Source organism: Mauremys reevesii, linkage group 13, assembly GCF_016161935.1.
Source record: "Mauremys reevesii isolate NIE-2019 linkage group 13, ASM1616193v1, whole genome shotgun sequence".
Lineage (NCBI taxonomy): Eukaryota > Metazoa > Chordata > Testudines > Geoemydidae > Mauremys > Mauremys reevesii.
In genome coordinates, this window is record NC_052635.1 from 4,512,612 (window position 1) to 4,537,022 (window position 24,411).

General features: G+C 67.0%; 2 protein-coding genes across 2 annotated transcripts in view; both read right to left on the minus strand.

Moving 5' to 3' along the window:
• Positions 1-24,411, minus strand: part of ACIN1 (apoptotic chromatin condensation inducer 1) — a 26,270-nt gene continuing 1,859 nt past the window's right edge. The window contains 17 exon segments of the mRNA XM_039498753.1: positions 1-562; positions 1,051-1,061; positions 1,421-1,528; positions 1,606-1,713; positions 1,974-2,068; positions 2,071-2,115; positions 2,405-2,546; positions 2,631-2,783; positions 2,873-3,009; positions 3,432-3,477; positions 6,996-7,137; positions 10,976-11,061; positions 11,198-11,362; positions 13,408-14,934; positions 16,704-16,798; positions 17,922-18,033; positions 18,451-18,516. Coding sequence (XP_039354687.1) covers positions 220-562; positions 1,051-1,061; positions 1,421-1,528; positions 1,606-1,713; positions 1,974-2,068; positions 2,071-2,115; positions 2,405-2,546; positions 2,631-2,783; positions 2,873-3,009; positions 3,432-3,477; positions 6,996-7,137; positions 10,976-11,061; positions 11,198-11,362; positions 13,408-14,934; positions 16,704-16,798; positions 17,922-18,033; positions 18,451-18,516 — 3,381 coding nt within the window. The 3' untranslated portion in view covers positions 1-219.
• LOC120380527 (splicing factor 3A subunit 2-like) lies at positions 4,231-6,291 on the minus strand. Its single transcript, XM_039498301.1, has 2 exons — positions 5,819-6,291; positions 4,231-5,772 (listed from the first exon to the last, which is right to left on the minus strand). The coding sequence occupies exons 1-2, from the start codon at positions 6,257-6,259 to the stop codon at positions 5,245-5,247; spliced, it is 969 nt and encodes a 322-aa protein (XP_039354235.1). The 5' UTR covers positions 6,260-6,291; the 3' UTR covers positions 4,231-5,244.

Below are 24,411 nucleotides of genomic sequence, written 5' to 3' on the forward strand. Positions count from 1 at the left end.
TATGAAACTAACTCCGGCTTTTATTCCTCTCGATTGCCAGCGACAGCAGAATAAAAAAACATTTGTCCCAAAATAAAATACAAATTAACGGGGTTCGGGGGGATCTGCCCCAGGGGGCAGCAGAATTATCCAACTCAATAACCCAGCAGCCCCCGGCAGAGCCCGGGGGGGCCCCATGGGGGGCTGGGCCCGCCTCCCCCACAGCTGCCCAACGGAGGCTCAGCGGCGCCCCCCGCGGTCCCTCACCGGGGTGCTGCGGCTCCGGCTCCGGCTGTGCCTCTTGGCCTCGCGGCGCTCCCGGCCCCCCCGCTCGGCGCTGCCTGCCCCCCCTGGGGCGCCCCCAGCTCCCCGCTCCCGGCTGTGCTCCCGTCGCTTGTCCCGCTCGGCCTGGCGGCTCCGCTCCCGCTGGCGCAGCTCCTCCTCCTCCAGCTCCTTGCGGCGCCGCTCCCGCTCCCGCGCCCGGGCCGCCCGCTCCGCCTGCTTCTGCACGAACTGCGAGAGAGGGGGTGAGTGCCGGGCCGGGAGCCCCCACTCCCCAGGGAGCCCCCCACTCCTGCACGAACTGCGAGAGAGGTGAGTGCAGGGCAAGCCCCACGCTCACCTGGGTGCCCCCACTCCTGCAGAACTGCGAGAGGGGGTGAGTGCCGGGCCGGGGCCCCTCACTCCTGCACGAACTGCGAGAGGGGTCAGTGCCGGGCCGGCAGCCCCCAGTTCTCCCCAGGAGCCCCACTCCTGCACGAACTGCGAGAGGGGTGAGTGCGGGCAGCCCCACTCCCAGGAGCCCCCACTCCTGCACGAACTGCGAGAGAGGGGGTGAGTGCCGGGCCGGGGGCCCCCCACTCCTGCACGAACTGCGAGAGAGGGGGTGAGTGCCGGGCCGGGAGCCCCCACTCCCCAGGGAGCCCCCCACTCCTGCACGAACTGCGAGAGAGGGGGTGAGTGCCGGGCCGGGAGCCCCCACTCCCCAGGGAGCCCCCCACTCCTGCACGAACTGCGAGAGAGGGGGTGAGTGCCGGGCCGGGAGCCCCCACTCCCCAGGGTGCCCCCCACTCCTGCACGAACTGCGAGAGAGGGGGTGAGTGCCCTGACTCACTCTGGAGCCCCAAACTCCCAGAGCCCCCACTCCTCAGTGCGAGAGAGGGGTGGTCCCCCAAAACTCCCCAGCCCCAAAATCCTCAGTGCCCTGACTCACTCTGGTCCCCCCAAACTCCCCCCAGGGCCCCAAAATCCTCAGTGCCCTGACTCACTCTGGTCCCCCCAAACTCCCCCCAGTCCCCCCAAAATCCTCAGTGCCCCAACTCTCTCTGGTCCCCCCAGCCCCCACAACGACTTCCCACAAACTCCTCCCCCGACAGAGCCCCCCAGAGTAATCCAGCTGGGGGGAAGGGATCCGAGCGGGCGTAGTGCCCCCCCCCGGTACCTCGTCCTGCTCGGCGAAGTCGGCGCACAGGAACTTGGGGTTGGACTGGGGCCATTTCACCCCGTGCAGGGCGTTGCGGGTCAGCACTGCCTCCTCCAGCGTGGAGTACTGCGGGGAGAGAGAGAGCTGCAGCAGGGGCGGGGCCGGCCCGCGGCGGGGCGGGGGGCCGGGCGGGGGCCACTCACCGTGACGTAACAGTGCGATTTGATCTTGTCGATCCAGAAGGCTTCTTCCACCAGCGTCCCCGTCCGGCCCAGCAGCTCCTTCAACTGGCCCAGCGTGAAGGGCCGCACCTGCGGGGGAGGGGCGAGCTGAGCGGGGGAAGGTGCCAGGCCGCGGCCAACAGAGCAGGGCTCCCCCTCCGAGCAGGCGGGAAGACCCAGGCCCGGCGCGTGCGGGGAGAAAGACCCAGGCCCGGCCGCGCGGGGAGACCCAGGCCCGCGCGCGGGAAGACCCAGGCCCGGCCGCGCGGGAAGACCCAGGCCCGGCCGCGGGGAGACCCAGGCCCGCCGCGCGGTGGGGACCAGGCCCGGCCGGGATCAGCCCCACTCACCAGGTTGCAGATGTGCACGATGGGGCTGGGCTTGGCGCGGGGCGACGGCAGCTGGGCCGTGCGCACGGGGTCATCGATGGTGATGGAGACGCCCAGCGCTGCTGGCTGATGGAGCGGCGCGTCAGGGTGTCGCTGAGCGTCACTGCAGGGGACAGAGAGGGTAAGACAGCCATGGGGGGGCCCCGACTCCTGATCCACCCCGCCCCACTCACTCCCATGGTCCTGCTCCCCGCCCCACAGGCTGCCCCCCAGTCCAGGCACCCGTGGTCTCCCAGCCTGGCCTTGCCTCACACTCCAGGCACCCCCAGCCCCCCCCACTGCCCAGAGCTCATCCTGGCCTCGACCCCCATTCCAGGCTCCCCCAGCCACCCCCACTGCCCCAGGTCCGCCCAACCTTGCCCCCCACCTCTGCCCCCCAGCCCAGTCCCGACCTTTCTTGACTTCGTGCTCCACAGGTGGGGGCAACGGCAACTCTGCTGTGACCGGAGGGGCCTCAGGCTGCTCCTCCTCCGGCTCCTTCTCCTCCTCCTCCTCCTCGCCCTGCCCGTTCTCCTGCCCCTCGGCTGGCACCACCTGCCGCAGGAGAGAGAACACGTGGGGAAGGGGCCCCCGGCGGCCGGGCCCCCGGCAGAGCAGGGCTCTGGGGCTCCCCCGTACCTGCGTGACGGTCCGGCAGATCTTCAGCCCCTTCTCGTGGGCCGGCGGCTCCCCGTGCCGCTCTGCCTCGTCCTCTGAAAGGCGGGAGTCGTCGGCGTGCAGATCCACCACCGCCTCCTGCCCCGCCGCCGGCTTCATCTCGGGGATCAGGCTCTGCGGGCAGCGGGAGAGCAATGGGACCCAGGCGTCCGGGGGAGGGGAAGGGACCGGGACCCAGGGCTCCGGGGCGGGGCCCCACATACCTTAAGCGACTCGGTGGTGATGCTGATGGACGGCTTCTTCTGGGTGGCAGCCGTGCTGGACCCCCAGCGCCGCTTGCGCCCCCCCGACTGGCCGCCCTCCGTGTCACTGTTCCCTGCCGCTGCCCCCTTGGCCGCTGCTGCAACCCAACAGCCAATCAGAGCACAGCATGGGGCCACTACCCCACCCCGGCCACACCCACCCCTGCCAGCCAATCAGAGCACAGCATGGGGCCACTGCCCCACCCCACCCCGGGCCACACCCACCCCTGCCAGCCAATCAGAGCACAGGATGGAGACCCCCAGAAGGGCCACCCCTTATTCCTCCCTCCACACACACAACCCTACAGCCAATCAGAGCATAGGGCAGGGACCCAGTGCACCACCCCCATGCCCGGGGGGGGCGTGGCGGGGGCCCGGGGCGCGAGGCGGGGCCGGGCGCGGCGGCGAGGCCGGGGCGCGGGCGCGGGGCCCGGGGCCCGGGGCGCGGGGCCCGGGCCCGGGGCGCGGGCCCGGGCCCGGGGCGGGCCCGGGGCCGGGGCGCGGGGCCCGGGGCACTTACACACGACGGAGATCTTCCTCTTGAAGGCCTTGTGCTGCGCCGTGGCCTGCGGAGAGAGGGGAGGAGGGAACGAGACGGAGGAGGGGAGAGAGCCCCACATAGGGGAAGGGGGCCGGTCAGCACCTCTCCGTGGGGCAGCGGCCCCCAGACCCGCTGGGGTGGGGGGCGCAAGCGGCTCGGATGGGGCCAAGGGGCTGGGAGATGGGGGGTTCTCAGACAGTCCAGGAATAACGGGGCACCCTCCCCCCCCAGCAACAGGGCACGGCTAGGGCTCAGAGTCCTGGGAAAGGGGGTCTACCCCACTGCCAGCCCCACACACTGCCCCCATGACCCCAATCCCCCCACTGCCCCCCGCCAGCCCCACACTGCCCCCACAACCCTGATCCCCACTGCCCCTGCCAGCCCCCACACTGCCCCCATCCCCACTGCCCTCCGCCAGCCCCCAATGCCCCCGCCAGCCCCACACACTGCTCCCACCACCCCAATACCCCCAACCCCGATCCCCACTGCCCCCGCCAGCCCCACACACTGCCCCCATGACCCGATCCCCATTGCCCCCTGCCAGCCCCACACACTGCCCCAACCCCGATCCCCACTGCCCCCCGCCAGCCCCACACACTGCCCCCATGACCCCGATCCCCATTGCCCCTGCCAGCCCCACACACTGCCCCCACGACCCTGATCCCCATTGCCCCCACCAGCCCCACACTGCCCCCACGACCCCGATCCCCATTGCCCCTGCCAGCCCCACACACTGCCCCCATGACCCCGATCCCCTCACTGCCCCCCACCCGCCCCACACTGCCTCCCATGACCCCAATCCCACAAGCTGCTGGCTGCACCCTACTCTCTGTGAGCCGCGTGACCCAACTCTGCCCCCCTGACCTCCAGGCCCCACGCTGCCCCCAAAGCTCAAACCCCGAAGAGGGAGCTGGGAACCCTGCTGCCCCACAGATCCATTAACCCCTTGCAGGCTGGGCCCCTCCCCCCAAAAACTCCGCACAGAGTTTAACCAAAAACCTGCTTTGTCTTTAAAGAACATAAGGAAACCAAAGAGACAAGAAGAAATAAAGGTGCTGCCAGAGGCGCCAGGTACCATCTCACACCTGGGGCGTCCTTCGTCGGCCAATCGCACCGCAGTGCCCAGGGTAGCTAGGCAACGGCCGGTCCAATCGCAATGCACCCTCCCAGGTGTGGAGGGGCGGGGCGGGGCGGCAAGAGACAAGGTGGTGGTGGCGGAGGAACCTAGCGCTGGCTGGCATCCCGGAGGAGACAGGGCAAAGGTGGGAGCCGCCCGCCGGCGGGGGGCTGGGTGGAGAGTCCCAAGAGAGCGGGCACCCGGGGCTGGAGGTCCTTGGAGCAAGTCCTGAGAGCAACGGAGACCCCCGGGGTGGAGGAGAACCCAGGGGCTGGAGGTCCTTGGAGCAAGTCCTGAGAGCAACGGAGACCCCCGGGGTGGAGGAGAACCCAGGGGCTGGAGGTCCTTGGAGCAAGTCCTGAGAGCAACGGAGACCCCCGGGGTGGAGGAGAACCCAGGGGCTGGAGGTCCTTGGACCAAGTCCTGAGGGGGTGGAGACCCCCGGGGTGGAGGAGAACCCAGGGGCTGGAGGTCCTTGGAGCAAGTCCCAAGAGCAGCGGAGACTGCGGGGCCCGGACGTCCTGAGAGCAATGGAGACTCCCAGAGCTGGAGGAGAGGCCTGGGGGCCGGAGGTCTTGGCATGGTCTGAGAGCAACGGAGACCCCAGGGGCTGGAGATCCTTGGAATGACTCGTGAGAGTTGCAGGGAACCCCAGGAGATGAAGGTCTTCAGAGCTCATCCCCTGAACAGCTGAGTTCTGCCCTGGGTGTTAGAGGAAACACCCAGGGGCCAGAGGTCCTTGGAGCGAGCCCCAGGAGCAGCGGAGGAGACGCCCGGGGGCCGGAGGTCTTTGGAGCGAGTCCCAGGAGCAGCGGAGGCCCCGGGGGCTGGAGGAGATGCCCGGGGGGCCGGAGGTCTTTGGAGCGAGCCCCAGGAGCAGCGGAGGCCCCGGGGGCCGGAGGTCCTTGGAGCGAGTCCCAGGAGCAGCGGAGGCCCCAGGGGCTGGAGGAGATGCCCGGGGGGCCGGAGGTCTTTGGAGTGAGCCCCAGGAGCAGCGGAGGAGACGCCCGGGGGCCGGAGGTCCTTGGAGCGAGTCCCAGGAGCAGCGGAGGCCCCGGGGGCCGGAGGAGATGCCCGGGGGGCCGGAGGTCCTTGGAGCGAGCCCCAGGAGCAGCGGAGGTGACGCCCGGGGGGCCGGAGGTCCTTGGAGCGAGCCCCAGGAGCAGCGGAGGCCCCGGGGGCCGGAGGAGACGCCCGGGGGGCCGGAGGTCCTTGGAGCAGCGGAGGCCGGAGGAGACGCCCGGGGGGCGGAGGTCCTTGGAGCGAGTCCCAGGAGCAGCGGAGGCCCCAGGGGCTGGAGGAGATGCCCGGGGGGCCGGAGGTCCTTGGAGCGAGCCCCAGGAGCAGCGGAGGAGACGCCCGGGGGCCGGAGGAGACGCCCGGGGGGGCCGGAGGAGACGCCCGGGGGGCCGGAGGTCCTTGGAGCGAGCCCCAGGAGCAGCGGAGGAGACGCCCGGGGGGCCGGAGGAGACGCCCGGGGGGCCGGAGGTCCTTGGAGCGAGCCCCAGGAGCAGCGGAGGCTCCTGGCAGCGCAGACGCTTGGGGGGCGCAGCTCGGTACCAGAGGGGTTTGCAGTGAATCCACCAGCCTGGAGACCCCCGGGGCTATCAGTGACCTGGGGGGCCTGGAGATGACCCCCAGGTCCTCGGACCGTCCCATCAGCCTGGAGACCCCAGGGGCCAAGGTCCATGAGCAGCAGATGCCCCGGCCCCACACGCAGACGCTATGCCCCAGCGGAGCTGCGCAGAAGCAGGGGCTCCACGCAGCTGGGAGCTTGAACTGCCCGGACGCCAGGGTTCATGCTCCCCTCCCCCCGCCCGCTCTCTGTCTCTCTCTCCGCATCTCTCTGGCGCGTGTGCCCGCTGGGCCGGATGCTCTTTAAAAACGTGGATCAGAACAGAGGAGTCCAGAGGAGAAGGTCAACGGGGGATTGGGGGGGCCGCGGGGGGGCCTGCCTGTCCCCGGAGGCGGCTCTGGGAGAGGGGGTGCCCCAGCCGGGGCGGGGGGGGGCACCGAGGATCAGGGCGGAGCTCGGGAGAGATGAACCTCATGACAAGGCGACATTGTGCAGAACCAACCCCTCTCCCCTCCCGCACCCCAGGCCCTGCGCCCCCAAATTACAGCTAGCGGGGGGCCAGGGGGAGGCTTGGCTGGCTCTGGCGGGGGTTCCCGAAACCCTCCTGTGGCTAGGGGTGCCCAGGAGAGCACATGCCCCCCCGTCTCCTCCACTGTGAGCAACTCTGGAAGTGGGGGAGACCCCCCCAAATGCCTTGGAAAGGGGGCAGACCCCTCCCTCACCCTGGTTTTGCCAGCAAAGTCCTCCCCATTGGCGCCCCCCAACCCAGGCCCTGCCCCATGCTGGCTGAGCTACCCCCCCCAGGACCCCCACCTGCCCACCACACCACAGGGGGCCCCCGCCATGCTACCTCTTTCCTCTCCTCGTCCTCGGGCCCCCCGTCGGGGTGCTCGTCGGGGCCGGGGGGCTGAGTGGGGGGGCCGGCCGGGGGGCTAGCGCCAGCCTGGGGGGGCTCGTACTCCATAGGCACCTCCTCCTTCTCCTCCTGGCTACTGGGAGGAAATGGGGGGTTACTGGGGGGTGGGCGCCCTATATGCCTTCACCCCCATATTCTTCACCCCAGCACTCCCGCCCCACAGAACCCCTTCCCCCACACCATCACCCCAGCTCCTGCACCCCAGAACGCCAGCCCCTTCACCCCCACACCATCACCCCAGCCCTGCACCCCAGCTCTCCCCATTCCCCAGAACCCCAGCCCCTTCACCCACACCATCACCCCAGCTCTCCCACCCCCCAGAACCACAGCCCCCTTCACCCCCACACAATCACCCCCAGCCCCTGCACCCCCAGCTCTCCCCACCCCCCCAGAACCCGAGCCCCTTCACCCCACACCATCACCCCCAGCTCCTGCACCCCAACCCCTGCACCCCAGAACCCCAGCCCCTGCACCCCAGATCTCCCCACCCCTTCACCCCACACCATCACCGCCCCAGCCCCTGCACCCCAGCTCTCCCCACCCCCAGAACCCCAGCCCCTTCACCCCACACCATCACCTCCCAGCCCCTGCACCCCAGCCCCCTTCCCCACACCATCACCCCCAGCCCCTGCACCCCAGCTCTCCCACCCCCAGAACCCCAGCCCCTTCCCCAAACCATCACCCCCAGCCCCTGCACCCCCAGCTCTCCCCACCCCCAGAACTGCAGCCCTTCACCCCACACCATCACCCCCAGCTCCTGCACCCCAGCCCCTGCACCCCAGAACCCCAGCCCCTTCACCCCACACCATCACCCCAGCCCCTGCACCCCAGAACCCCAGCCCTGCACCCCACACCATCACCCCAGCCCCTGCACCCCAGCTCTCCCCACCCCCAGAACCCCAGCCCCTTCCCCCACACCATCATCCCCAGCCCCTGCACCCCAGCCCCTGCACCCCAGAACCCCAGCCCCCTTCACCCCCACACCATCATCCCCCCAGCCCCTGCACCCCAGAACCCCACCCCTTCACCCCCACACCATCACCCCCAGCTCCTGCACCCCAGCTCTCCCTGCCCCAGAACACCAGCCCCTTCCCCACACCATCATCCCCAGCCCCTGCACCCCAGCGCCCCCAAGCCCAGCCGGGCACCGCCCAGCCCCGGCGGGGAGGGATGAATGGGGGGGCGCCGGCCGGAGCCGGCAAGGGGGCGGGTCTCACCAGGCCCGCGGCCCGGCATGGCGGCGGCGGCGGCGATGGCGGCTCAGGGCTGCGGACCGGGCCGGGGCAGCGGCGGGCGGCGAGCGGGCGGGGCGGCCATTTTACCGCTACCCAGCAGCCCGCGCGGGGCGGGCCGCCGCAGCCCCCGGCCGCAGCCCCGCCCCCGCAGCCCCCATCCCCGGCCGCAGCCCCGCCCCGCAGCCCCCATCCCCCGCCGCAGCCCCGCCCCTGCAGCCCCCATCCCCGGCCGCAGCCCCGCCCCCCCCCCCAGCCCCGCAGCCCCCATCCCCCGCCGCAGCCCCCATCCCCGCAGCCCTGCCCCTGCAGCCCCCATTCCCCCGGCCGCAGCCCTGCCCCTGCAGCCCCCATCCCCCGGCCGCAGCCCTCCCCTGCAGCCCCCATCCCCCCAGCCGCAGCCCCATCCCCAGCCTGGCCCCACCAGCCCCCATCCCCGGCCGCAGTCCCCCCATCCCCACCCGGCTCTGGCCCCCCGCAGCCCCATCCCCGGCCGCAGCCCTGCCCCTGCAGCCCCCATCCCCCGGCTGCAGCCCCCCCCAGCCCCCCATCCCCACCCGGCTCACAGCCCCGCCCCCTGCAGCCCCCATCCCCCCAGCCCTGCCCCGCCCCAGCCCCCATCCCCCTCCGCAGCCCCGCCCCTGCAGCCCCATCCCCCGACCGCAGCCCCGCCCCTGCAGGCCCCATCCCCACTCGGCTCACAGCCCCGCCCCTGCAGCCCCCATCCCCACCCGGCTCACAGCCCCGCCCCTGCAGCCCTCCATCCCCGGCCGCAGCCTCCCCCGCAGCTCCCCATCCCCACCCGGCTCACAGCCCCGCCCCAGCACCCCATCCCCACCCGGCTCACAGTCCCGCCCCTGCAGCACCCCATCCCCCTCGGCCGCAGCCCCATGCCCCACCAGCCCCCATCCCCAGCCCCTGCCTCCCCAGCCCCGGCCCCCTGCCGCCCCGCAGCCCCAATCCCCGGCCGCAGTCCCCCATGCCCCACCCGGCTCACAGCCCCGCCCCCGCAGCCCCCAACCCCGGCCGCAGCCCCGCCCCTGCAGCCCCCAATCCCCGGCCGCAGCCCCGCCCCGCAGCCCCCACCCGGCTCACAGCCCCGCCCCCGCATCAGGGCCGACTCCAGAGCGCAGCGCGACAAGCCCGCGCGTGGGGCGGCAGATCGGGCCGGCGGGAGCCCGGCCGAGCGCGCCGCCAGCGGAGCCCACGGGTCGAGCCCGGGGCTCGGGCGCCTCCCGCGCAGGACGGCTCGGGGCGGCGGAATCTGTAGAGCCGGCCCCGCCCCAACCCCAGCGGCCCAGAGCCCCGCCCCCCGCAGCCCCCATCCCCCCCCGGCCCAAAACCCCCCGACCCCCCATCTCCCCCCCGGCCCAGAGCCCCGCACCCCGCAGCCCCCATCCCCCCCGGCCCAGAGCCCCCTACCCCCATCTCCCCCAGCCCAGAGCCCCGCCCCTGCAGCCCCCATCCCCCCGGCCCAGAGCCCCTAGCCCCCATCTCCCTGCCCAGAGCCCCGCCCCTGCAGCCCCCATCTCCCCCGGCCCAGAGCCCCCTGCCCCATCTCCCCGGCCCAGAGCCCCCCCCTGCAGCCCCCATCCCCGGCCCAAAGCCCCGCCCCATCTCCCCCCGGCCCAGAGCCCCGCCCCCTGCAGCCCCCATCCCCTGGCCCAGAGCCCCCCTGACCCCCATCTCCCCTGGCCCAGAGCCCCGCCCCCAGCCCCCATCCCCCGGCCCAGAGCCCCCGACCCCATCTCCCCGGCCCAGAGCCCGCCCCTGCAGCCCCCATCCCCGGCCCAGAGCCCCCACCCCCATCTCCCGGCCCAGAGCCCGCCCCGCAGCCGCCCATCCCCGGCCCAGAGCCCCCAGCCCCCACGGACGCGGCCCCCCTCGCTCACAGCCCCGCCCCTGCAGCCTCTCGCTCACCCCTCCCCCGTCCCAGCTCACAGCCCTAACCACCACTGCCAGCCCACACAGCAGGGGCGGCTCTAGACCCCAGCGCGCCAAGCAGGCGCTTGGGGCGGCCGTTTCCGGGGGAGGCGGCATTTGGCTCCGGTGGAGCTCCCGCCGGCATGCCTGCGGCAGGTCCACCGGAGCCGCGGGACGGCGGACCTGCCGCAGTCATGCCTGCGGGAGCTCAACCGAGCCGCGGGAAGCCGGGACCCGCCGCAGTCATGCCTGCGGGAGCTCAACCGGAGCCGCGGGAAGAGGGGACCCGCCGCAGGCATGCCGGGGGGAGCTCCACCGGAGCCGCGGGAAGAGGGGACCCGCCGCAGGCATGACTGCGGCAGGCCCGCTCGTCCCGGGCTCCGGTGGACCTGCCGCAGGCATGCCGGGGGGAGCTCCACCGGAGCCGCGGGAAGAGGGGACCCGCCACGGGACCGGGGAAGGGCGGCGCAGCGCTCCGCGCTGCTTGGGGCAGCCCGATTTCTAGAGCCGCCCCTGCCACACAGCCCCCCCTCCCACTCGGCTCAGGGACCCAGGTGTCCGAGCCTGCCCCCCCCGCCCCCGCTCAAGGACCCAGGTGTCCGAGCCTGCCCCTCCCCCGATGTCCCATCCCTGCCCCCCCCCCAGCTCAGGGACCCAGGTGTCCGAGCCTGCCCCTCCCCCGATGTCCCATCCCTGCCCCCCCCGGCTCAGGGACCCAGGTGTCCGAGCCTGCCCCGCTCCCAGCCTCTGGACACTTACCTCACACGCTGCCTCTGCTCTGCCTGGCGCGGCGGGTCCCCTGTGGGCTCTGCCCTGGCTGGGCCCCCCGGGGTCTCTGAGCCGCCCTGTGGGGAGAGGCAGACGAGGGGCCTGTGTTAGAGGGGACCCATTCCCGCCCCCCAGCCTGTTCCCTCTCTGGCCCTGGGGCCGGATCGGGGCCAGTGCCCCCCGAGGAAAAGGCCCCATGCCCCTGTCTCATACCTGCTGCAACAACGGGCTGTGCCGGTGCCCGTGGCTGGGGCGTCTCTGGGGGGCCGGCCTGCCCTCTGCCATGGGACTCTCCGGCGCCTCCTGCTGTCCTGCTGGGGAGGGCTCTTTGGTGTGTGGGGAGCTGGGGCCGGCCCGCGAGGCGTCAGGGCTGCGCGACTGGGGCATCCAGAGAAACAGACAGAGCTTTAGTGAGGCATCGCCCCAGGTGAGATCTGGAATGGGGGGAGGCGACCTAGAGCCGGATCTAGAGTATCGACCGGAGGCTCCTTGGGGCTCGAGGACTTGGTCAGGATCTAGAACTGCCAGCTGGATCTGGAACCAGGGATGGGGTCTGAACAGAATTGGGAGCAGGTGGGGGGGTCCACAGGGTCTAGAACATCACAGGCCCTGGAACCTAAGAACTGGACCCCTCTTGCCCAGCAGACTGCATCCGACTGGCCAGAGGAGGGCAATCCAGCGAGCCAGCCAGCTCCTGGCACCCCGAGCTCTGGGGCCACCCGGCGCCAATAGCCGTCGCTGGACCCGGCCTCCAGGAACGTGGCTCGTTGTGTGTCAAACCCCCTTCGACTGCTGGCCTCAGCCCACCCCCGGCAGTGAGTTCCACGGGTTAACGGAAATCCTGCCTGCTGGAAACCTGCTGCATGTTCCTGAGCCCCCGGCCCGGGTGCCCCAGTCCCTGTCCCCGGCCGGCTCTGGCCTTTCTCCCAGTGCCTGGAGCCCTTGGAGCTGGGGGTGGCTCTGCGTGCGGGGTGCCAGGGTGGGCACTGGGCTCTCTCCTAACGCGCCGGGAGCTGGCCCGAGGGCGGCCGCGCGGCGAGCGGGGATTGGGGCGCGTCACTGACCCGCTCACTGGGCTAGGAGCCCTTGGGGTCCAGGCTCGCTGCCCCTCCCCGCCCACGGATCCATGGGCTGCCTGGCAAAGCAGATTTCCCTGCCCACAGCCTGTGGGGCCCAGCTCAGGGCCGATCCCGCGGCTCTTTGCTAGAGCTTAGCCGGGCCTGGCACTGCCAGGAGAAACGGGCGTCACGGCAGCGAGGTGCCAGCCCGCTGGGCGCGAGGCCAGTTCCGTAGCACAGAGCCCTGGGCCTGGGGCATCACACCGCGTCCTCAGCCCCGTCACCCCCCGAGAGCGGCTGGGGATTGACCCGTGGCCGGCCAGCGAGGCGCGATGCCGAGAGCGCGTCTCTGCCATGGCCTTGGGCTCCCTTCGTGCCACACTCCCTGCTTCCGACGGGCTCCTGCCAGCTGCTCCTCTGTCCCTGCTCTGACTCCCGTTTGGCCTCTCCCTGGGGGAATAGCTGCAAATTGAGCCTCCCTGACTCTCCCTGCAGTTTGCAGGCATTTCACCCTGGTCACCAGCAGTCTCGGTTGGGATCGATCCCTTTCTGAATGCAGATACTACTGGGGGGAGCCCCCCGTGATGTTCAGCTTCTCTGGCATGGTCACTAATAGCCAGTGCCAGAGGCAGGATCTGTATGGTTTCTGGAGCAGAGGCCTGGAGAGGCAGGTGCCCCGGCAGGGTCTGGGGCTTGGCTAGGCTCTAGAATGCCCCCCTGCACCTGAAGTGAGCCCAGCACCCCAGGAAGGGGAGCAGGAATGGGGCCCAGAACTAGCTCATGGAGGAATGGGGCACCTTTTGGGTCTATAAGAGGAGGCTGCAACCTAGAACACCAAGACTGGGTCTGAAACAGGCCTAGCCCCCCCAGAACATGGTTCTGGCGTAGGGTCGAGTTCTAGATCACACAGGGAGCTGGAGGGGAAGGGGATCTAGAACGCCAAGACTGGGTCTGGAACAGGCCTAGCATTCCAGAACATGGCTCTGGCATAGGGTCAGGTTCTAGATCGCACAGGGAGCTGGAGGGGAAGGGGATCTAGAACACCAAGACTGGGTCTGGAACCGGTCTAGCCCTCCAGAACATGGCTCTGGCATAGGCTGGGGGTTCTAGATCACACAGGTAGGAGGAGCTAGTGGGGAAGTGATCTAGAACACCAAGACTGGGTCTGGAACCGGTCTAGCCCTCCAGAACATGGCTCTGGCATAGGCTGGGGTTCTAGATCACACAGGCAGGAGGAGCTAGTGGGGAAGTGATCTAGAACACCAAGACTGGGTCTGGAACCGGTCTAGCCCTCCAGAACATGGCTCTGGCATAGGCTGGGGTTCTAGATCGCACAGGGAGCAGGGCAGGCGGCTCGGGGCTCACCTTTCTGCTGCTGCTGGAGCTGGAGCGTGAGGCCTGGCGCTTCCTGGTGGGCGACTCGGAACGGCTGGAGCGGGATCCGGAGGAAGTGGAATCTGAGTCGGAGTCTGAGTCGGACCCACCCCTCCGCCGGCGCTGGGGGGGAGGGGATGGTGATGCTGGGTGGGTCCCCGATGGCCTTTTCTGACTGGGGGGGGCCTCCTTGGTCAGCAGTGGCGGAGGGGGCTCATCCTCCCCAGGGGGGGCCATCGGTGCCTCCCCTTCTGACAGCTGGGGAGGGGCTGGGGAGCTGGCGGTTGCAGCCACCCCCCCTTCTTGTGAGATCTCAGGGGGCTCCTCTGCCTCCTCCTGGGGGACCCCCTTGTCTTCCTGGAGCCCAGTCACTCCCTTCTTCTCTGGGGAATCCTCCAGCGGGGGAGCCGTGGGGCTGGGCTGCCCCTTCTCCTGGTGGGCTGGCGGGCTGGCCTCCCCCTTCTTGTGGGGGGCTGGCGGGCTGGGCTCCCCCTTTGCCTGGGGGGCTGGCGGGCTGGCCTCCCCCTTCTTGTGGGGGGCTGGCGGGCTGGGCTCCCCCTTTGCCTGGGGGGCTGGCGGGCTGGCCTCCCCCTTCTTGTGGGGGGCTGGCGGGCTGGGCTCCCCCTTTGCCTGGGGGGCTGGCGGGCTGGCCTCCCCCTTCTTGTGGGGGGCTGGCGGGCTGGGCTCCCCCTTCTTGTGGGGGGCTGGCGGGCTGGCCTCCTCCTTCTTGTGGGGGGCTGTTGGGCTGGACTTCCCCTTCTCGTGGGGGGCTGGCAGGCTCGGCTCCTCCTTCTTCTGGGGGGCTGGCAGGCTCAGCTCCTCCTCCTTCTGGGGGGCCATTGGGCTGGGCTCCCCCTTCTCCTGGGGGACTGGCAGGCTGGGCTCCCCCTTCTCCTGGGGGGCCGGTAGACTGGGCTTCCCCTTCTCCTGGGGGGCTGGAGTCACAACTGTCCCACTTCCCTGGGGTTCCGAGGGCCTGGTCACCCCCCTTTCCTGGGGCTTTGGAGCTCTGGGCCCCTCTGTCTCCTGGGGCCCCAGGGCCTGGGCTGACCCCCTTTCTTGGGGCCCTGGTGATGTGGGGCCCCCCACTCCCTGGGTCTCAGCCCCCCCTACTTCCTGGGGTGCCGGAGATCTGCCCCCTCCCACTTCCTGGGGTGCTGGGGATCTGGGCACTCCTGTCGGTTGGGGTGCTGGGACCATGAGCCCCCCCTTCTCCTGGCGGGCCCCCCTGATTTCCTGGGGTGAGCTGCTGGCCTGAGGGCCTGGGGCCCAGGCTTCCCCCATCCCCCGGGAAGCCTCCTTCCCCTCCGGAGCCTTTGCTGCTTCCTCCTCCTCCTCGTCCTCGTCCTCCTCCTCCTCGTCTTCCTCCTCGTCCTCCTCCTCCTCCTCCTCGTCCTCCTCCTGCTCCTGCTCCAGCTTCAGGGGGGGCCGTGGCCCGGGCCTCCGGCCCCTAGGGGGCGCCTCCCGCTCCTCCGGCCCCACGGCCTGGGGGCCCTCCGGGGGCTTGGCGGCTCTGGCCTGGGAGAGAAGGGGAGCGGCTCAGAGAGGGCATCCCTGCTGCCCCCCCAAGGCTCAGCGCCCCCTGTGCCCCCCACAGCCTGGCGCCCCCTGCTGCCCCCCCAAGGCTCAGCGCCCCTGTGCCCCCACAGCCTGGCGCCCCTGCTGCCCCCAAGGCTCAGCACCCTGTGCCCCCCACAGCCCGGCGCCCCTGCTGCCCCCCCAAGGCTCAGCGCCCCCTGTGCCCCCCACAGCCCGGCGCCCCCTGCTGCCCCCCCAAGGCTCAGCACCCCCTGTGCCCCCCACAGCCCGGCGCCCCCTGCTGCCCCACGCCGTCCCCACGCCCTCCAGCACGGCACCCCTGCCCCCAAGGCTCAGCGCCCTGTGCCCCCACAGCCCTGCCCCCTGCAGCCCGCCCCTGCCGCCCCACTCCCTGCCCCCACGCCCTGCAGCCCGCGCCCCTGCTGCCCCCACCCTGCTCCCTGCAGCACGGTGCCCCTGCCCCACGCCCTGCAGCACGGTGCCCCTGCCCCCACGCCCTGTCCCCACACCCTCCAGCACGGCACCCCTGCCCCCACCCCTGCAGCCCGGCGCCCCTGCCGCCCCACGCCCTGCCCCACGCCCTGCAGCCCGGCGCCCCTGCTGCCCCCACCCTGCTCCCTGCAGCACGGTGCCCCTGCCCCACGCCCTGCAGCACGGCGCCCCTGCCCCCACTCCCTGCCCCCACCCTGCAGCATGGCTTCCCCTGCCCTCCCCACTCCTGCCCCCACCCCTGCAGCACGGCGCCCCTGCCCCCACTCCCTGCCCCACGCCCTGCAGCATGGCTTCCCTGCCCCCACTCCTCCAGCACGGCGCCCCTGCCCCTCACGCCCTGCCCCCACGCCCTGCAGCATGGCTTCCCTGCCCCCACTCCCTGCCCCCACCCTCCAGCACAGCACCCCTGCCCCCACTCCCTGCCCCCACACCCTCCAGCACGGCGCCCTGCCCCCACTCTCCAGCACGGCGCCCCTGCCCCCACTCCCTGCCCCCACACCCTGCAGCATGGCGCCCCTACCCCACTCCCTGCCCCCACTCCCTCAGCATGGCGCCCTGCCCCCACTCCCTGCCCCCACGCCTCCAGCACGCGCCCCTGCCCCCACTCCCTGCCCCCACACCCTGCAGCATGGCGCCCCTGCCCCCACTCCCTGCCCCCACTCCTCCAGCACGGCCCCTGCCCCCACTCCTGCCCCCACTCCCTGCTCCCCACGCCCTGCAGCACGGCGCCCCTGCCCCACTCTCTGCCCCCACGCCCTGCAGCACGGCGCCCCTGCCCCACTCCCGCCCCTGCCCCCACTCCCTTCCCCACGCCTCCAGCACAGCGCCCCTGCCCCACTCCTGCCCCCACACCCTCCAGCACGGCGCCCCTGCCCCCACACCCTACAGCACGGTGCCCCTGCCCCACTCTCTGCCCCCACGCCCTGCAGCACGGTGCCCTCCCCACTCTCTGCCCCCACGCCCTGCAGCACGGCTCCCCTGCCCCCACTCCCTGCCCCCACCCTCCAGCACAGCGCCCCTGCCCCCACTCCCTGCCCCCACGCCCAGCACGCGCCCCTGTCCTCTCCCTGCTCCTCGCAGCCCAGGTACCCCCTCGGTGCCCCCTGCTGCCCCACCCCTGCAGCCCGGCGCCCCTGGTGCCCCCGCCCGCCCCTGCAGCCCGGCGCCCCTGCTGCCCCTGCAGCCCGGCGCCCCTGCTGCCCCCTGCCCCGCCCCCTGCAGCCCGGCGCCCCCTAGCTCTATGCTGCAGCACTGACCTGCCTGACCCGGGTGGAGCGGCGCTCCTGCCTCCTGGTTCCCTCCTCGTCAGAGTCGTTTCTCTCCCGGGAGATGGGGTAGCTCTTCCCGGAGGCTGGGAAGTGACAGGGAACCATCAGCTCGAGGAGCTGGGCCTGGAGTCCAGGCTGCATCCTGTTCTTGACGTTTGCACCACCCCCGATCCGGAACCTCTCCCTTCTGGATACCCAGGCCAGGCCCAGCCTCTTGAATCTAGATCCCGCTTGGACAGAACCCACCACCCAGTGATCTAGAACCTCGCTCCATCTGATCCAGAACTCACCTGTCCTAGACCCAGCACCTTCCTTCTCCATTCTTGCTGCCTCTCTGGTTTTCTAGCTCCTCAGGAAGTGAGGTTTCTGCAACTGCAGTACTCTGACTCCCCACCCCCGACCAGATCTTGCATCCAGATAGCAAAGGATCATGGGAGCCAGTGTTCACTTCAAAACTGAGTGGCATGGATCTAGAGTGGTCTAGGTTCTAGACTGATATCCTGGTCTCTCAAAACTCTTATCTGGAGCAGACAGCATTCTAGATCTCTGCTGAACTGGCCTCAAAGAGCGCACTGAGAGGTCTAGACCCAAGCAATATTCTAAGTGTCTCGGTCTAGACCCCTGATTCTAAAATGCTTGGTTACTGTGGCGAAGAGAGCTCATGACCAGTGCAATGACACACCCCTGGGGAGAGCAAGGTTCTAGATCACCTCAGATTTCTGGGTCTCACACACCCTTCCAGAGCAAATTCCAGATTGGGGCAGCATGTTCTAGACCAGTCCACGCGCTATGTTTGCTAGATTCCAGACCACTCATTCTAGAATCCAACTCCAGAACACCAGCTCCAGAGCATGCTGTTCTAGATCCCAGGGTTCTAGAGTCCAGTCAGCCACCTGCTCCAGATGCAGAGGGCAAAGCTTGCTCAGCCACAGGAAGGGGGAAGGATGCAGGTAGTACTGGGCAGACCCAGAGATGCAAACCTGGCAGCAGCCCTGCCATTGGCTGACACCCCCTCTGCAGTCAGCCAATCAAAGGCACCCATTTCCACCTCACCGGTGGCTTGGGTTCTGAAGACGCCTCATGCTCACTGGCTGAATGCTGAGGGGAATCCCAGGCAATCAGATGTGCCCGGTGCCCCCCTCCCCGGCTGAAAAGAACCAGGGTCCCTGGGCACTGACACTAGTGTGGGCCCCACCCCACACTCACCCTCCAGTTCGGCTGCCTCTCGTGCCTCCCTCTGCAGCCGCTGCTGCAGCAGCTCATGCTGCTTCTCCAGGTATTGCTTGATGAAGCTGTTCTGGCTCATTTCCTCACCGATCTGCAGGGAGATGAGAGGGTGAGGGGGCAGAATGCCTGGGTTCCATCCCTTGCTCTGCAGGGGGAGCGGGGATGGTGGTTAGAGTGGGGGTGGGGCTGGGAGCCAGGACTCCTGGGTTCTCTCCTTGCTCTGGGAAGGCAATGGGCTCTAGTGGTTGGGGGGGGGGGGAGCCAGGACTCCTGGGTTCTCTCCCCGGCTCTGGGAGGGGATTGGGAGAGGGGGGCTGAGAGCCAGGACTCCTGGGCTCTCTCCTGGCTCTGGGAAGGCAGTGGACTCTAGTGGTTAGAGGCAAGCCTAGAAGAGGGAACAGCCCCCCCCCCCCCCCCCACCCAGTGGGCTGGCGGTGGCTGGGGCTATGGAAGAGCTGCCTGCACTTGTGCTCAGATGCCCCCCCCGGTGCTCGTGACGGGGTCTCACCTGGGAGTTGGGCTGGAAGGTGGCGTGCAGGGTTGAGTGCTTCTGGAGGTTCTCGAGCATCAGGGCCTGGGGCGGAGAGACACCGAGCTCAGAGATGGATCCCTGCTGCTGAAGGGGCCCCCAGCACTGGCCCCCCAGCCCAGCCTCCACTCCCCAGCTCCTCCGAGCCCTCCTGTCCCAACCCTACAGACAGGGCCTGCCCCCGCCCAGCTGAGCCCAACCCTCACACGCGTGACCCCACACAACCATCCAAGTGCTCTCCTTTAACCCATCCACAACCTAACTCCCTCAATGGACCGCCTCTGCAGCCCAACCCAAAACCCTCTGCCCACCCTTCCAAAGCCACATCCCCCCGCCTCCAGCCTTCATCCGTGACTTGACCCAAGCCAGCTACGCCCGCCCTGATGACCACCTTCCCACCCAATGTCCATTCGCAGCCCCTCCAACCCAGCAGTCATCCCATCAAGGCTATATTCAAGGCCTGACTCAACCCTACCCACACAATATCTACTCTGTAACCCACCACACAACCCAAGACCCCCCAGTCAACTCTCTCAACACGACGCCCATGGGCTGACCAACTCAGCGTTTGCCATCCAACCCACGTGACCCTCCACCAGCCGCAGACCTAGCTAGACAGCCCTGAAAATCCACCATCGCACCAGACTCCCAACAGCCTCTGCTACGTTCCTGGACCTTCTCAGTACATCCGCCATCCAAACCAACTCCACCACGACACAACACCTGTCAGCCATGCTCAGCCTGCCAACATCCCCATCCATCACACTCAACAGCCACCTTTCAACTCACCCATCCAGCTTCATCCCATCTCAATCCATCTGCCGCCCTGTCCACAGCTGCCATGTGATTAACCCAACAGAACACCACAAGAGTGGCTATCCTCGGCGCGCTGTTACAGACTGCCCATTATTCTCAGTGAGGTGAAATGCTGCACTTGGCTCAGGCTTCGCACAAGTAACCGTAGGAGCTCCAAGGCACACCCAAGGCCACTCAAGAATACAAACAACTCAGACACAAAGGTTCTCACCGAGTATTGTTTTCGGGATAAGGGTACGTGTGTGTCAGAGTGTGAGAAGACTAGACTCAGCACAAGAGAGAGAGAGACACATGGACACAGAGAGAAAGCCAAGCAGGCAGATTGGAAGCACAGTAACGTGGCCTGATGAGAAAACTAAAGGCAAAAGCTTTTTGGGCACATAACTGGCTGGAAGGCAAGCCCGGGACAGCAAGCAAAGGAATCATCTGCTGGTGCTGGATTCCTCCTGCATGCAGAAAAACGAGACTATGTATGTTCTTTGTAAGCAAATACAACTGCAGGAGACAAAAAGCCAGATTCCATCGCCAATTTCTACTCCCAGCTGGAAAAACCCTGGGGCACTGGACTAGTCACTCGACCCAAACGAGGTGGGTATACGTAACCTAATGTTCTGAACACGACCACCACCCAATCCAATTCCACCGCCCAACTCAACTACAACCCAGCCCAACACAGGCCGTCCAACCCAACCACCACCACCCAATCCAATTCCACTGCCCAACTCAACTAGAACCCAGCCCAACACAGGCTGTCCAACCCAACCACCACCACCCAATCCAATTCCACCGCCCAACTCAACTAGAACCCAGCCCAACATCAGCTGTCCGACCCAACCACCACTGCCCAATCCAATTCCACCGCCCAACTCAACTACAACCCAGCCCAACATCAGCTGTCCGACCCAACCACCACCCCCCAATCCAATTCCACTGCCCAACTCAACTAGAACCCAGCCCAACACAGGCCGTCCGACCCAACCACCACCACCTAATCCAATTCCACCGCCCAACTCAACTACAACCCAGCCCAACATCAGCTGTCCGACCCAACCACCACCCCCCAATCCAATTCCACTGCCCAACTCAACTAGAACCCAGCCCAACACAGGCCGTCCAACCCAACCACCACCGCCCAATCCAATTCCACCGCCCAACTCAACTAGAACCCAGCCCAACACAGGCCGTCCAACCCAACCACCACCACCCAATCCAATTCCACTGCCCAACTCAACTAGAACCCAGCCCAACACAGACCGTCCAACCCAACCACCACCCCCCAATCCAATTCCACTGCCCAACTCAACTAGAACCCAGCCCAACACAGGCCGTCCAACCCAACCACCACCGCCCAATCCAATTCCACCGCCCAACTCAACTAGAACCCAGCCCAACACAGACCGTCCAACCCAACCACCACCACCCAATCCAATTCCACTGCCCAACTCAACTAGAACCCAGCCCAACACAGACCGTCCAACCCAACCACCACCACCCAATCCAATTCCACTGCCCAACTCAACTAGAACCCAGCCCAACACAGGCCGTCCAACCCAACCACCACCGCCCAATCCAATTCCACCGCCCAACTCAACTAGAACCCAGCCCAACACAGACCGTCCAACCCAACCACCACCACCCAACTCAACTAGAACCCAGCCCAACACAGGCCGTCCAACCCAACCACCACCGCCCAATCCAATTCCACCGCCCAACTCAACTACAAACCAGCCGAACACAGGCCGTCCAACCCAACCACCACCGCCCAACTCAACTAGAACCCAGCCCAACACAGGCCGTCCAACCCAACCACCACCGCCCAATCCAATTCCACCGCCCAACTCAACTACAAACCAGCCCAACACAGGCCGTCCAACCCAACTACCACCGCCCAATCCAATTCCACCGCCCAACTCAACTACAAACCAGCCCAACACAGGCTGTCCAACTAACCACCATGGCCCAATCCAATTCCACTGCCCAACTCAACGACAACCCAACCCAACATTGCATGCCAAACTTCACCATCACCACCAAATCAAATTCCAACGCCCAACTCAACTACAAACCAGCCCAACACAGGCCGTCCAACCCAACTACCACCGCCCAATCCAATTCCACCGCCCAACTCAACTACAAACCAGCCCAACACAGGCCGTCCAACCCAACCACCACCCCCCAATCCAATTCCACTGCCCAACTCAACTAGAACCCAGCCCAACACAGGCCGTCCAACCCAACCACCACCGCCCAATCCAATTCCACCGCCCAACTCAACTACAAACCAGCCCAACACAGGCCGTCCAACCCAACCACCACCCCCCAATCCAATTCCACTGCCCAACTCAACTAGAACCCAGCCCAACACAGGCCGTCCAACCCAACCACCACCGCCCAATCCAATTCCACCGCCCAACTCAACTAGAACCCAGCCCAACACAGGCCGTCCAACCCAACCACCACCGCCCAATCCAATTCCACCGCCCAACTCAACTAGAACCCAGCCCAACACAGACCGTCCAACCCAACCACCACCACCCAACTCAACTAGAACCCAGCCCAACACAGGCCGTCCAACCCAACCACCACCGCCCAATCCAATTCCACCGCCCAACTCAACTACAAACCAGCCCAACACAGGCCGTCCAACCCAACTACCACCGCCCAATCCAATTCCACCGCCCAACTCAACTACAAACCAGCCCAACACAGGCTGTCCAACTAACCACCATGGCCCAATCCAATTCCACTGCCCAACTCAACGACAACCCAACCCAACATTGCATGCCAAACTTCACCATCACCACCAAATCAAATTCCAACGCCCAACTCAACTACAAACCAGCCCAACACAGGCCGTCCAACCCAACTACCACCGCCCAATCCAATTCCACCGCCCAACTCAACTACAAACCAGCCCAACACAGGCCGTCCAACCCAACCACCACCGCCCAATCCAATTCCAACGCCCAACTCAACTACAACCCAGCCCAACACAGGCCGTCCAATCCAACCACCACCACCCAATCCAATTCCACCGCCCAACTCAACTACAAACCAGCCCAACACAGGCCGTCCAACCCAACCACCACCACCCAATCCAATTCCACCGCCCAACTCAACTACAAACCAGCCCAACACAGGCCGTCCAACCCAACCACCACCGCCCAACTCAACTAGAACCCAGCCCAACACAGGCCGTCCAACCCAACCACCACCGCCCAATCCAATTCCACCTCCCAACTCAACTACAAACCAGCCCAACACAGGCCGTCCAACCCAACTACCACCGCCCAATCCAATTCCACCGCTCAACTCAACTACAAACCAGCCCAACACAGGCTGTCCAACTAACCACCATGGCCCAATCCAATTCCACTGCCCAACTCAACGACAACCCAACCCAACATTGCATGCCAAACTTCACCATCACCACCAAATCAAATTCCACCACCCAACATCAGCTGTCCAACACAAACACCACCACCCAATCCAATTCCACTGCCCAACTCAACTACAAACCAGACCAACACAGGCTGTCCAACTAACCACCACCGCCCAATCCAATTCCACTGCCCAACTCAACTAGAACCCAGCCCAACAATGGATGCCCAGCTAAACCACCACCACCCAATCCAATTCCAGTGCCCAACTCAGCTACAACCCAGCCCAACCTAACCACCGTTGCCCAATCCAATTCCATGGCCCAATTCAACTAGAACCCAACCCAATGTCATCTGTCCAATGCAACCACCACGGCCCAACTCAACTAGAACCCAGCCCAAGACTGGATGCCCAACTAAACCACCACCACCCAATCCAATACTACCACACAACTCAACTACAACCCAACCCAATGTCAGCTGTCGAACACAACCACCACCACCCAATCCAATACTACCGCACAACTCAACTACAACCCAACCCAACGTCAGCTGTCGAACACAACCACCACCACCCAATCCAGTTCCACTGCACAACTCTAGTAGAATCTGACCCAACACTGGCTGCCCAATCCAACAACCACCGCCCAATCCAATTCCACCGCCCAACTCAACTACAAACCAGCCCAACATTGGAGGCCCAACCCAACCACCACCACCCAATCTAGTTCCATCACACAACTCAACTACAACCCAGCCCAACACTGGCTGTCCAACCCAACCACCACCGCCCAATCCAATTCTACTGCCCAACTCAACCACAACCCAGCCCAATGATGGCTGCCCAACCCAACCACCACTGCCCAATACAATTCACTACACAGCGCAACTAAAACCCAACCCAATGTTGGCTGCCCAACTCAACCACTGCCACCCAGTTGAATTCCTTCGCAAAACTCAACTACAACTGAAGCAAACAACTGCCACCCAATCTAATTCTACTTTGTAATTCAACGACCTAATTCAGTGTAGATTGCCGAACTCAACATCTGCCATACAACCCACTCCCTCCATACTACTCGGCAACTCAACCCAATGTTGACTGTCCAACACAACAGCTGCCATCCAACCTATTCCACCATGTATCTCAGACACATCCAATCCAATCATGTAATTCAACAATAATCCAACATCCAGTGCTAGCACATTCGCTCTCCAACCAAATCAACTGTGTCCCTGAACCACAACTCCACCAACCATGAACTGTCCAACACAACATCCACACGAAGCCCTGCCCCCCACATTGGTGGGGGAAGTGGGATTTCCCCAAGCCTCAACCACCCTGAATTTGTGGTGGGAAGAGGATCCCCCCAAGCCTCACCTCTGTGGTTTGTGGTAGCAAGGGGATCCCCCAAACCCCACTCTCTATTGGAGTCAGCAGTGAGATCTCCCCAAACCCTGCCCCCATTGATGGGGGAAGTGGGATTCCCGAAGCCGGCGCCGCCCCCCCATTGGTGGCAGCAATGGGATCTCTCCAAGCCCCGCCCCCCTCTGCTGGTGGCAGTGAGTTCTCCCCAAGCCCTACTGCTGGCGGCAGTGGGCTCTCCCCAAGACCCACCCCCCACTGGTGGTGGCAGTGGGGTCTCCCCAAGACCCAACCCCAGTTGGCGGGGGCAGGGAGATCTCCTCAAGCCCTGACCCTATTGGTGGCAGAAGGGGAGTCAACTGAAGCCCCGCCCCCGTT